A 14,284-nucleotide genomic window follows, 5' to 3' on the forward strand; every position below is an offset into this window, starting at 1 on the left:
TATTAAACATGAACAAAGTAACCAACCTGGCTTTATCCTGCTCAGATCTTGGGATACTTGGTTCATGTACATGTTCTAGCGTGACAGTTGGCAAGTGTTGCAAAAATAGCCCAAGTGGACATTGGAAGAGTGGATAGTTTTGGAATTGTAAAACTATTCAGGAAGTAGAATAAGCCTTTTAGTTTTCTGTTAAGGTTTTGATTTGATGACTTTTGGCCAGCAAAACTTCCTTTTTTCTTTTTTAGTTATTTTTTTATTTTTATAGACAGCTTTCTAATGGTTCATGATCTCAAGGTTTAAATGCAAAAGACATACCAAACGGATGGTTGATTGAGAAATGTTTTCAGTTGTCTATGTTCAAAAAATTTTAGTGAATCAACATAGGACTCCCAAATAAAGATTTTTTTTTCATGGCAAAGCCTATATACAGGGCAGTATATATCAGATGCCTGATTTAGGTGCAGAGAATCTCACTAAGAGTCTTAAGTGAACCCCATATTGGAATGATTTCTTAATATCTTTATACTTGCTTTTTCCAAATCATTTGGAGATGTCTTTATTTTTCTTTAAGAGTAAGTAATACTTTAGCTGGGTGCTAACGACTTGAAGAGTAATATTTTGGCAGTGGCATACACCTGTAATCCCAACAACCTGGAAGGCTGAGGCAGGAGGATCACGTTTCAGACCAGACTCAAAAATTATCCAGGCCTTAAGAACTTAATGAGATCCTGTCTCAAAATAAAAAATAAAAAGGGTTGGGATGTAGCTTAGTGCCCTGGGTTCAGTCTGCAGTACCCTGTTCCCAAAAAAAGTAATACTTATATTCTTTTGACCTTTGTTTTTCACTGTAGGAAGATTACACTCTATCAGAGAATAGCTCCCTGTTAAAGTGTGCCCTGTGCATGTGATGTTTTAGAGGCAATTTCCCAATTTCTCTTGTTAGTTCTTATCTCTTTTTTTCTGCTGTAGCTGAACTCCACATTAAAATAGACAAAAAAAAAAAAAAAAAATCTATCGTGGTTGGTCTTGAACATAAACCTTTGTTGCAAACCTTTTGGGACAGTTGAAGTAAAATGTTTGTGGTTGCTATTCCTTTTTAACCTTTTGTATTCTCCAAGTTTCTTATAATGTTTCCTCTTTTAAAAAATTTGTAATATTTTTGTGGTGGGTGTCTTAAAAAATGGTCTGTTTTGCGTCCCTCTTCTACCACACCAGCAGTCTTGAGGCTGTTGTATTATGATCATGGATTATGGGCTACTTTTCTTCTCTGTGAGAGTTTGTTATTTTGGACACTCAGCCTTATATGTATGGGTTTACTTGATCTTTTTTCTATAGCTGATTTCTATTGTCTTCTCATTTTTGGGGGTCTTTTTTCTTTTATTAATTTCTTTTAATCATAGTACTGTATATATGTACAATAAACATGACATTTCCCCTTGGTTAGTGAATTCATTAGTCACAGTGTTCTGAATATAAATTTTGGGTCTTTAGTACATTTAGTTCATATAATTGCTTTGCTATTCCTGCTAGAAATTTGCGGTCCTAAACCTATTTCAACAATTCAGTGTTTTGGGAGATTACAGTTTTTGCTTTATATTTTATAAAATAATAGTTACATAATACATTTTGACTTAATACATGGGGACCATAAATATAATGTAATCTAAATATTTTGATTTTTATTTAAAAGCCGATATTTTGATATGAAAGTTCTTTTGATGAAGAGGAAATGACTACAGTAGATCAAATATACATTATATTTAATAGATATGTATTTATATATAATTTGACAAAATCTGTTTATAAATGAGAATTAGAAATAAATGGGAGTACATTATAGTAATTGACATCTTAAAAGGCAATATAGGTACTTTAAGTGGAAAGCATTATCTACTTTATGGATTTTTGAACAGTTCTATTTAGAATTCTTGACTTTTAGAGCTGGAAGTTACCTTATAAGTTATCTATTGCACACCTACATATATAATTGCAGTTTTAAAGCTTTAGAGAGAGGCTAAGTATATTTCAAAAACCTCATTACCCTCAAGATTAGAGCTGTAACTTTCTTATGACCTGGGTGCTTTTATCCCTGTATCAGAGACCTCAACATAGTCCTATTAGTTTTATTGACTTAACATATTTTTTGGTATATTACATATATCATGAAATGAAAGGACGGCTATCTAACCTTTTATTTGTTTTACCTAGGGTTTTTTATGATTATAAAAATAATGTGTTATTGTAGAAAATCAAAAGAACAAAGAAGAAAATAAAATTGTCAATATAAAGAGGATTGGTTTGTTTTTTTTTTTACCCATACTAACCAGGAACTAATGAAGAAATGGAATAAAGTCATTGGAACATATTGAGAACAAGACTACTATTGATTATTCTGGAGTGGATTAAGGTCATGGATCAGGGTCTCATAGGACCTGCAAAATGCTTGCCTATTTACTGGGATTCTGTGATAAAGTAGTAACTAATAATGAGAGTCTGGTAAGAAAAGAACCAAACTATGGGATTGAGCTGTTATCGAAGGAACGGCAACTTCAGAAAATGCATATTCCCTATCCAGCGAACTTTTTTTCACCATCATCTTCTCACCCTGAGACTTCTCTAATTTCCTTTGCTTACCCTGAAGCTTTGTAATTAGAGAAATAATGTCTAAACTCACAAGGTTGAAAATTTTTTATTAGATCATGCATATTTTGTCTTTAGGGAATTGCCCCATTATCCCCCATTTTTCTATTCCTGTTTTTTTTCTATTTTCCTTATTGATTTTATCAATAATCCTTTATATATTAAGGGTAACAATCTTTTGCCTAATATGGTACAGCTATTTTCCTGTTTGCTATTTTTTTTATTGGGCTGTGAACTTACAATAATGTCTTACAGTAATGACTGCAAAATTGAAACATTCACTATATGTTAAACAATTAGTGTTTTCTATACCTTATCTCAGTAACACTATTTCCATATTATAGAACTGCTGTGATTTGGATAAGTGTCCCCCCAAAGACCCATGGGTTAAAGGCTTGGTCCCCAGGACAGCACTGTTTAGGAGGTGGGGCTTACTGGTGGTCCTTAGGCCACTGGGGGCATATCCTTGATGGGAATTGTTGGGGCCCAGGCTTGTTCCTTTTTGCTTCCCTGCTGTGAGGTGAACAGTTTGTTTCTACCACATGCTCCCTGCCACTGCCATTTGGCACCTTATTAGAGGCCCAGAAGTGATGAGTTTGCCTGATCCTGAGTTGGAAACTGCGGAACTGTGAACTGAAATAAACCTTTGCACTTGATAATGATACGGTTTGGATCTGTAATGTTCCCCCAAGGCTCATGTGCTGAAGGCTTGGTCCCTGGTGCAGCAGTGTCCAGAGGTGGGGCTTTGGGGAGGTGATTGTATTGTGAGGGCTCTGACCTCATCAGTGGATTAATCATTGATAACTGAATAGACTGCTGGAAGGTGGTGGAAACTGGGCATAGGGACCATGGTTACTGGGATATGTGCCCTCAGCCACTTTATCATGTCCCTGCTGCCCCTCCCCACTTCCCTTCTTTCCTACTGCTATAAGCTGAGCAGCTTTTCTCTGCCACTCCATTCTGCCATGATATTCTGCCTCACTTCAGAGTAATGGAGCCAGCCATCTGTGGACAAAAACCTCCAAAAAGATGACTAACACAGTTAATGACACACGTACTTTATTATAGTGACAGAAAGCTTACACAAGAAGGTAAAAGAGATTAACTAACTTGCTGAGCAAGATGCAATTGTAAGTGGTGGAGCTATGAATGTGTCTTGAGATTTGACTACAGTCTATGATCTTGACCAACAAATCTCACCCCCCGTTTTTTTGTAACAGGAATTGAACCCAGGGACACTTAACCACTGAGCTACATTCCCAGCACTTTTTTATTTTAAGACATGATCTCGCTAAGTTACTTTTAGGCCTTGTTAAGTTGCTGAGGGTGGCCTGGGACTTGTGATCCTCCTGCCTCAGACTCGCAAGTGGCTGGGATTACAGGATGTGCCACTATGCCTGGCTCTATGTTCTTAACATCATCAGTATTTAGCATAGAGAATAACACTTGGTAAACACATTATTCATATTTGCTGAGTTGAACTATATTAGGACAGAATTCATTTATGTAGTATTTACTTATTTAATTTTATATTACTTTGTGTAAAAGAAGACTAGCTCTTCATTGCTTGACTCAGTTTGTTGAATATGGCTAAAAATTGAGCATTTTCAGTTGAAGATAAAGCATTTTCTTTGATAAGGTCTTATTTTATAAAATAAATTCCACTTTTATCCCTAATACCCCAAAATTTATTATAGAAATAAAATATTACTTATTAAAGTTATGATGAAAATGTTCTGAAGGATGCTTTTTTCCTTACAGGCTGGACTGCCTGAATCTTATGCAAATCTGACTCTGGGACCATTTAAACTGTAACAAGCATGGCTATTCATTGTTCCACCGTGGTTCTCAACCTTGTCTGCATGTTAGAATCACTGGGGAAACTTTTAAAAGTTCTAGTGCCAAAGGCTGCCCTGAACTAAGATCAATTGAAAAGGAATGTCCATGTAGAATATATATTAGTGTTGTAAGTTTCTTAAGTTATTCCTGTATGATTTTTATTTTAGAGAAAGAGGTACTGATAATATTTCAGTGGGTTTTCAAAGACTATATTCATAGTTGAAGGAAAGGCTAAATTTTACTAAAAAGAGAATATAACTTCTTATATTCTCTATATTTTTTTAATCCTCTTAAGATTGTGTGATTAAGAATGCCTGTCATAAACATTTCAAAGATTATAATTTACTTAGAGAATGAGCTTTTTCCCTAGGAAGACATGATTGCAAGTTTACTATCTAATTGTATATAGATTTAAGAAGTTAATTATGTAGACTTAAAAATTTACTTTAAAAGGCTAATTATTAAATATTTGCAAAAATGAAACAAATCAGTTCATAGCCTGACCTAGAAAAGTAATTTTAATTTTCTCAATTATAAATAACTCATGCATAATTTATATAATTTAATATTTTTAAGATTAATTTCCCTTTTAATATTTTATTATAAATGTTCAAATATACAGAAACCTTGAAAAAATTTGATGAATACCCATATAGCCACTACTTAGGTTCTACAGTTAATATTTACTGTACTTATTGAATCACATATCTTCACATTTATCCATCCCTCTATCCATAAAGCCATCTGATTTTTAATGCCTTCCAAAATAATTTGCAGGTATTAGAACACTTTCTCTAAAATATATCAGCATGCAAACCCTTTAACTTTGTTCGATTTGAAAACAATGAAATGCAAAAATCTGAAGTATACTATTAACCTAGTAAATGGACACACCTATGCAATCCATATTCAAGATGTATAACATCCCCATCCCAGAGTCCTATCCCTTCTAGTAAATCCCCATTATTTTGATATTTTCCCCATAACTTAAATTATGCCTGTTCCAAACTTCCTATAAGCATATATTATGTATTCTTCTTGTACATAGGGTTATTTCACCCAGCATAGTTTTGAAATTTGCTCATGTTGTGACATATATTAATAGTTTGCTCTTTTTTATTCCTGAGTAGTGCTCCATCACTTGAATTTACTGGGATTTGTTTATCCTTTCTTCTCTTGATGGGCATCTGGACTATTTCTAGTTTTGGGTTCTTGGGAATACAGTTTCATTAAGGGATTGTAGGAATATAGCTGCAAAGAGCTTTCTAGGAAGTCTTGTTATGGACTTATCTTTTCACTGCTCTTAGATTAGACTTGCTAGGTTACAAGATATGGATATGTTCAGTTTTTAAAGGGAATGCAGTTACCAAATTTTTCCAAAAGCAGTTGGTGCCATTTTACATGCCCACCAGTAAGTAGTATGAGAGCTCAGGTTGTTTTACATAGTCATTGATGCTTTTTTATTTTGTTTTGTTGCATCTTAATGTTATCTTATAATTGGTGTTCTCACCCATTTCTGAACATTTTCTTTGATTCATTTTTCATTTTATTTTTTAGATTGCAAATTGGCCAAAAAAGTAAATCTTAAAATAGCATGGTACTTTTTGTGAGATATGAAACTGCTTATATTACAAAATGAGTTGGCTAATTTTATTTTGAAACAATAGTTTAGACAATTCATCTCCCTGTAAAATACTTAAGTATAACTAGTTTTTGCTAATATTATTCCTTGTCATTTATGGTATGTGTGTGTTTATGAAATCTGACAATGACTTTTAGTATTTAAAATGCACTTTTTCTATAATTACCAAGTGACCTCTAGTTTGAGGACTGTTTCCTTTTTTTGATGTTATTTTCTCATTTTTTTTTTTTACTGTTATTGGCTCATTTCTTATTTTAAAGTGTCTTATTTTCTGTTCAAAATGCAGTTACAATTTTATTTGTAGCTGCACATAAGAGAAATGGACAATACCTGGATATACTTTCAAATAAAACATTATGAAAACTTTTTCATTTTTGAGGGGTATTAAATAACACTAGATTTTAAATACATGTATATGTATATAGATGGAGAGAATGAGAAAGGAAAAGACACTGCTATTCCAATTTAAATACTAGTTACTTGGGAAGTTAAGTTTTCTGATTGCTGCATTCTGTTGTCCAAATTTGTAGGTATGATGGACCAGAACAGAACAGACATTTTACCCTTTGTGTCCTAAAAGATTATTTTCAGACATTAAGCTCTAGTTCCTACTAGAGCTGTTTTTCTATAAACCTTGATAGAAGTTTTCCTTAAGCATGGAGTTTTCCTTAAGCACATGGAAGTAAGATACATGTGTAGGAAGTGGCTACTTTCTCTTACACAGTCTTATTCTTGCATTGTTGGCTTGTGTCACCTTTGCCTAGTACATTTATACTATTTTAATTATGTGTTTTGCTTATTTAAAACAGTAAATACAGCCCTTAATGCTTTTCAAATCATTTTACTGTTTGTATAAAAACTACTTAGAAAAAGTTGTCTTTTAAACATTTCTTCTTCTTCTTATTTTGTGGTGCTGGGGATTGAACCCAGGACCCTGTGCATGCGAGGCAAGTACTCTGCCAACTGAGCTGTTTTCCCAGCCCCATACCACATTATTTTAACATTGACTTTGACTTTTTTTAAAAGATGGTCATGCGGGTGCACACCTGTATTCCTAGTGACTCAGGAGACCAAGACTATGAGAATCCCAAGTTCAAGGCCAGATTCACCAAACTTAGTGAAATTCTGTCTCAAAATGTAAAAGGAACAGGGATATAGCTCAGTGGTAAAGTGCCCCCTGGGCACAATCCATAGTACTGCCAAAAAAAAAAAAAAAAAGAAAGAAAAAGTAAAAATATAAACTTCTTAAAAATTGGTGATGGCTCTTAGTGAAAATTTATCTAAGCTAACTCCCATAAAGGATTAATATCTTAAATCAAATCCAGATGGACTAAAATTTAAATCATAGTTTATCTGAATACTTTAAAAATATGTTAAACCTTTTTCATACTTTTTGCCTAATTAGAACTGCAAAGGTGTTTCCTAATGATGTTTAAGAGTTTAACAGAATGATAGTTTTATAATAAAAAGACAGTGCTGCAGTGACTTCATTTCATAGCACATTTTCATACTAAAATTATATAGACTCTATGCACAATACATTAGATATATGGTATACATTAATAAAGTTGTAGGTTAGTAATTACTATTCCACATATACAGTATGTCATAATACTAATGTGGGATATAGTCTAATGACAGTAAAAAGAATTCTGTTAAGCTAGTGGAGGTGAAGAGATTAACACAGGGAGAGCTGATTTGTTTGTTGGAGTCCACCTTCTAGCTGAAATGAAATAGCTTAAAATTTCTAAATTGAGGTATTTTGAGTGAAAGATTATCTCCTATTGGTAGTGTGCCACATAACTTATTCAGCTTTCATCTATTCACAGGGCTCCTTAATAAGCATTCATAGTCAGTTTTTGGCAGCATTAGAATCACTGAAGGCATTCTGGGATGTTATGGATGAAATTGATGAGAAGACCTGGGTACTTGAGCCAGAAAAACCTACACGGAGTGCAACAGCACGCAGAATTGCATTAGGTAGGGAAAAGAGGATTACAGATTTTATTTTTAGATTTTTGGTTTTATTTTATATCATTTATGAAAATGAATCTAAAGATGACATTTGAAATCATAACGAAACTTTGTAGGAAACTATGATTTCTTTTATAACTACATATTCAAATATATTACAGGTGAAAAGGGCAGGTACTTAAGTGTTTCATTATAAAAGGTAATGCTCCAGTGGGGGTGACATTGAGAGTGTTTTTTTTTTTTTTTTTTTATAAGCATCGATAGTGGAGGGTATTAAAAAATACACATTACTTAGAACAACAAGAAAAACCTGTATAGGAAATAATGAAGTTGAGAAATTTAGACAAGATTGGTGTAAGTCTGGAAATACTGACAAAAATATAGAAGTAGGTAAAAGAACCTGAAGTGGACCATGCCATTGAAGAGTGAATAGAAGGCACAAGAACTGAATACATTTTAAGCATTTTCTTTATGATAATCACATGAAGTTAATGAGTTAGATATAGTACAGCTATAAAATTCTTATGTTATCATATTCTCTTAACCATAAAATGGTATGCATTTCCATTGTGAGCAAACATACTCGAAGTCAGTCAATTTTAGACTTCAGTCTTTCTCAAAATTATAGAAATTATAAATATATATTTATGTCCACATTAAATGCCATTTCTGGTGTTAATCTACCCATTTATCTCTTTCCTTGTCTAAATAGGTATGTTTTTGGAAGACATGTTTGAAAGACACATACTTATATATTTGCATATTTTGAAATTCTAGTGTGAATCATGTCCAAATTAGTGAGCAATTTTTATACTTTCTACCAGGTTGGTTATTTAGGGCATGGAGTAAGAATTGATGTTTTTATGAGAAGAAAGAATAATTGCATAATTCTCTAATAGTATTGTTATTTTTCTAGTTTGAAAAATTCTAATAGTATTTAATTTGGAATTAACCAAATTATGACATATTTATGAACAAATATTATGAAAATATTTCCTTCAAAGAAATGTAATAATGTATTACCTTCGTGGCCCTATTAAAATAATTACTCTTACTATGTACTTTTTATTTGTTATTGTTCAACATAAACAGCCTAGTTACTGTCTCTGTATTTACCTTTAGCTGCCCCACCCTGCCTTCAGGCATTGATTTGTTGCATTGGGCCAAGTTTTAGACAAATAAACTGAAAGATTCATTAATACAGCCATTATTTAAGTGAAGAGCCATTAGTAGAAGATATGGCTATCTAAGAAATAGATAGCTATTAAAGATAATTTTGAATTTTTAGTTTTCTCATTGAATGACTACATTTTTTACCTTGATTACATTTTGTCAGATTTGTAATTGTATTTGTAACTGCAACCTTTGGTAAAAGGCTTATATAAGATTATGTAGAATTTAAGATGTTTTTACTATAAAAATGAAGTTGAAATTGATCTCATACTGTATACCTTCACAAAGTAGCAGTAAAATTTGTGTGTGTGTGTGTGTGTGTGTGTGTGTGGTGCTGGGGATTGAACCCAGGGCCTTGAGCATGTGAGGCAAGCACTTTTACCAACTGAGCTATGCCCCCAGCAGCAGCAAAATTTTTGAGCTTTTACTATACTCCAGTTAAAACTTTGAATCCAGGGCCAGGTAGAAAGAGATTTTTCTTAGAGTTTGCGAAATAGCTTGTTTTTCACTTTTCCATTTGATTGCGTTGAATCCTTTGTTAAATTACAAGGGCTTCACATGGAGCGAAGAATTCAGAGAATGTTTATATAAATTTCACAAAGCTTGAACTTAAACATGTTTACATGTACCTTTTATTGTATTACAAGCCTTTTCACATTTGACCATAGTTCTGTAAAATGTAAACTTTTAAAGAAAGCCATGAAAAATAATTTTTAGATCATCACTTCCTACACTTATATTTACTAAAACTTTTCTGTAACAGAATTGACCAGAATCCCAACTTACTTATATTTATGAATTAACTGTTTTTTAAAACTTGAAATCCCTGAATCTTTACTGATTCTTTTTATAAAACATTTTGTTAATCTTTACTTGGGTATACAATAAAATTGGCAGTTAGACTGATGTCTTGGTTGGCTCAATGAATTATTCCACTTCTGAAAACTTTAATCTTCCTTTGTTCTAGGAAATAATGCTTCCATAAATATAGAGGTAGACCCCAGGCATCCTACTATGCTTCCTGAATGCTGCTTTCTTGGAGCTGACCATGGTATCAGAACTCAGAAATATTTTGTAACAGAATCATAAAATCCTTGGATACCACTGTTAAGTATAAAATTCTAAAATAGAAATAGTAATTATTTTAAATGAAATTATATGCTTTTATTTAACACACTGTGTATGATTTAGGTTTTCAAATCAAATAGTTCAGAAACAACTTTCTGTACCAAATGTGGCTATGCAAAATGAGAGGAGAAAACCCTAAATTATTTAACTCATTTTTTTGTTTTAATATTTGAAGTGGTAAAACCCCTGGGAATTAAGCTGAGCCAGAACATACATTTGTGGTTAGTATCTTGGCAATATATTTATTTTTCTTTGATTTTATAAACTTTAAAGTTTTATAAAAAGTTTTGTATATGGTGGTGTTTTATTTTGTTTTTTTCCCCCATGCTTTTAGGGATCCAGAAAACAGTCTATTACAAAATTTGAAAGATGTTTTAGAAATTGATTTTCCAGCTCGTAGTATCCTGGAAAAATCTGTAAGTTTTATCAGTGCTTTGATATTCCACATTGTGTTGCAAAATGAAATTTAAATGCTTTTCTCAGAAATATTAGGCTGAAGGGGAGGGAATTAGAAGAATGTTCTAACACAGACCTCTGAACTACAAATTAACAGTTATATCAAAGAACTTGTTAACCTTCAATGGTTTAAAATGTACTTTTTTCATGGCCTTTACCAGCAGAGTGATTGACAGGCATTTATCATTAAAAATAAAGGGAAAAGTCTGAAGTAGCTAATGAGATATTTGGATGTTTTATAGTTTGAATTAACTTGATATAAGTATTTATGAAGGATGGCAATATTTTTAAAAAAATTTTTATCTTTACTATTGTAAAGATAAAAAATTGATTTTTACATAGCTACTAAGGTTGTAGAATACTAAGTGGTGATGATGGTTTTCTTCTTCCTGTAGTTATAAGATTTTGAAGCTTATTAATCACTAGATGATGTCCATGCCTGTCTTTACAAACTATACAGACATGTTCATGCATATGGGGAAAATCCCTACAGCCAAAAAGTGAAATTTGGTACATCAGTGTATATTTGAATGAAAAAAGAAATACTCTAAATAAAGTGCCTTAATGTACTTAATGCTTAAATGTTCAATATAGCATATATTGAACATTTATATAAAAATTTAATATTGTGTATGTATTATTTTTCCTAATCTTACATTATGCATTGTAAAGAAATATGCATAGAAATACTTTTCTTTTGAAGGACTTTACTATGGATTGTGGAATTTGTTATGCCTATCAACTTGATGGTAACATTCCTGATCAAGTGTGTGGTAATCCCCAGTGTGGACAGCCTTTCCATCAAATATGCTTATATGAGGTAAAACTAAAAAATAACAGCAAGACTTATTTTCAGCTAATACAGCATAGAAAGTGTGCATATTTGAAATACATGAACAAATTTGTTTACTCACTCGTGATCTCCTTTTTTGCCCTTAACTCCTTTTACCAGTTTATTCAGCTGCTTGTATGCTTTCATTTCTTTATCATAATTACTAGTAAATGAAGAAATGCTTAAAGTATCCAAGAAGGGAGAAAAATCTATCCAGAATGTATTTATGGACTAGCTTATTTTGCATAACAGATTAAATTGGTGGTACATTAGAATCTTTCTGTAAATGTTACCACAGTGCAAAGCTCTGTAGATTTATCCTGGTGGGGATGGTGGCAGCACTGAATGAGGGAATTAACACATGGCTAGAGTACCTTATTTTTCAGGTTGTACTTAAGTATAGAAGAAATGGAACAATCCCATTTTTTGTGGTTGAAGATAGCATTTGGTACTGTGTGCACTTTACCAATAAAGACTGTAGGGACAAACATCAATTTGTTACATAAAATCATAAAATATCAGGTCTAATTATAGAATTCTAAGGAAACATATGCTTTTGTAACAAGAAATTTAACTTTTAAAAATTGCCTTATACTTGTAATCAGTGGGTTTAGAATCTAGTCTTGGTGATTAAGACCACAAGTGAGACTAAACTTTTGAAAGGTTATGTGATTTTTTGTGGCAGGAGTTCTTGTATTGATAAATGGAGTTAGGGAAGGTGTGTGAACCCCAGGAACGTCTATGCATTATCTTTGAGGCTAGAGAAAGTATAACTCTCATCAAAGGGGCTTATAAACCAGTGGTTCAGACTAGTCCATGTTAATTTTTTTCTTGTTATTCAAATTAGTAATAATCTGGTATTTGGCTTAAAAAATTTATCTTTTCTCCCCCCACTGGTGGTGCTAGGGATTGAACCTAGGGCTTGAAATGTATTCCTTACTCTAATAAAACAATTAGGAAGGTTAATCATCTGGAATAAAAATAGAATATACTGAGAAATATTTTTGCAGTATCTGTAATCATGCTGACATTGCTTCTTTTAAAAATCTTCAGTGGTTGAGAGGACTACTCACTAGTAGACAGAGTTTTAACATCATCTTTGGTGAATGTCCATATTGTAGTAAGGTAAGCAAATTATCACAATGCATAAAATGTGCCTTTTATGAATATCAGCTTATCTAGAACTTTTGAAACATGTTATTCTCTATTTACCTGGTAAGGAAAGTTTTCTCCAAGAATTCCTTTTCTAAATTTCCTAATTTACTTGAAACATCAGAAAAGTATGTCCCAAACTGTATAGTGACATGTAGTATAAGAATTTCTTTAGTGTTCACAAACTTTAAAAAATATTCTTTTTTTTTTTTTTTTTTTTAAGCCAATTACCTTGAAAATGTCTGGAAGGAAACCCTGAAATAAGAAATGTTTCTATGAAGAAATAGAAACTTTATTAAAGGATTTTATTTGATATCTTCAGAGAACATATAAAGCAAGACATACTAATATCAGAAGGAAAAGTATGATGAAGCCATAATAATATACATCTGCCTTTGCTTCTTCACTAAGAGTAAACTGGGAAATTGCAGGCCAGAGTCCTGTAGAACTTTCTAAGTCTGTGACCCCTGTACCATTTGGGGAAGTACATGTATACCAAGGAGGAGATCTTGACTTGCTGATTATATCTTGATTGGTAAAATTTTGATAGGGCTCATAAAATGAATTTGGGAATTGCACATAGCTAGATTTTGGGGGGAAAGTGTTTATTTCATTCAGAAGTTCTGAAGACTCACGATATTTTTGTCTTCTCTTTCTGCCTTCCTATGGAAAAAATACATATATATTTTGTTAGATTCAGTTATTTGTGTGTTTTGTATATTCTGTAAGAATGCCAAATAAAATTTAATCAAATCAGAACCATTGGGTGATTCTTTAAAACAAATAGGCCATTTCATTAAATAGTGTATAATTAAACATACAGAATATAAAAACAATTCTCTGGGCAAGATGGTCAGCATTTTGTCACTATTCTCAACCTTTTGCATGTCTTGGCAAGTCAAATGATGCCTGCTTTATTTACTGAGTGAAGTATACATGCCAGGAAAACTTCACAGTGGATAATGTGACACGACTGTTGCAAAGTTGTAAAGCCCAAACAGACACACTGCGTAGATATTAAATTAACTGGTTACTTAAATACAATTTGAGAAGCTGCTTCAGTGCTTGCACCATCATTCATGTGGGTCAGAGCCTCAGGAATCAGTTCTTTCCTCACTACGAAACTGGCTGAAAGTCAGGAGGAGTTGTTTTTCTTCTTTAGTGATCTCAGGATTGCCCTCTCCTGATTCCATTTATAAAACAAAGCAGAAATACTTTAATCTTCTTGTTATTTTCATTCAGAAACATCTGCAACACCATCATTTTTCAGTATGAGCTCAATCTCTCAACTGCCACCCTTCAGAAAATCTCCCCCACCCCAGAAAAAAATCACTTTCAGGATCCAAAATTTTAGACAGTCAGAAAGGATTTCTACATAATTTACAAGAAACAAAAAAGAGATGTTCTGAAGACTCTAGCTTTCCTATTAAAAAGAAACAAATTAGTTG

General features: G+C 32.5%; 2 protein-coding genes across 12 annotated transcripts in view; one reads left to right on the forward strand and one right to left on the reverse strand.

Moving 5' to 3' along the window:
• The window catches only part of Fancl (FA complementation group L), a 64,980-nt gene extending 51,322 nt beyond the window's left edge, over positions 1-13,658 (forward strand). Inside the window, exons 9-15 of one of the 3 annotated variants that reach the window (XM_047523387.1) lie at positions 7,951-8,101; positions 10,236-10,319; positions 10,572-10,617; positions 10,731-10,812; positions 11,556-11,672; positions 12,738-12,809; positions 13,060-13,652. In XM_047523387.1, the coding sequence (XP_047379343.1) occupies positions 7,951-8,101; positions 10,236-10,319; positions 10,572-10,617; positions 10,731-10,812; positions 11,556-11,672; positions 12,738-12,809; positions 13,060-13,095 (588 nt within the window). In that variant the 3' untranslated portion in view covers positions 13,096-13,652. Of the gene's footprint in view, positions 1-7,950; positions 8,102-10,235; positions 10,320-10,571; positions 10,618-10,730; positions 10,813-11,555; positions 11,673-12,737; positions 12,810-13,059 lie in introns of all 3 variants that reach the window. The other 2 variants (XM_047523388.1, XM_047523389.1) reach the window with 2 other exon arrangements.
• Vrk2 (VRK serine/threonine kinase 2) overlaps positions 1-14,284 on the reverse strand; it is a 207,763-nt gene that overhangs the window by 89,098 nt on the left and 104,381 nt on the right. For 4 of the 9 annotated variants that reach the window (XM_047523380.1, XM_047523382.1, XM_047523381.1 and 1 more), the window contains one exon: positions 13,127-13,499. The exons of 2 other annotated variants lie outside the window; for them this stretch is intronic. In XM_047523380.1, coding sequence (XP_047379336.1) covers positions 13,155-13,499 — 345 coding nt within the window. In that variant the 3' untranslated portion in view covers positions 13,127-13,154. Of the gene's footprint in view, positions 1-13,126; positions 14,020-14,284 lie in introns of those variants that run through there. 3 more of the 9 variants (XM_047523386.1, XM_047523384.1, XR_007104758.1) reach the window with 2 other exon arrangements.

The sequence above is a fragment of the Sciurus carolinensis genome, chromosome 13 (genome assembly GCF_902686445.1).
Source record: "Sciurus carolinensis chromosome 13, mSciCar1.2, whole genome shotgun sequence".
Taxonomy (NCBI): domain Eukaryota; kingdom Metazoa; phylum Chordata; class Mammalia; order Rodentia; family Sciuridae; genus Sciurus; species Sciurus carolinensis.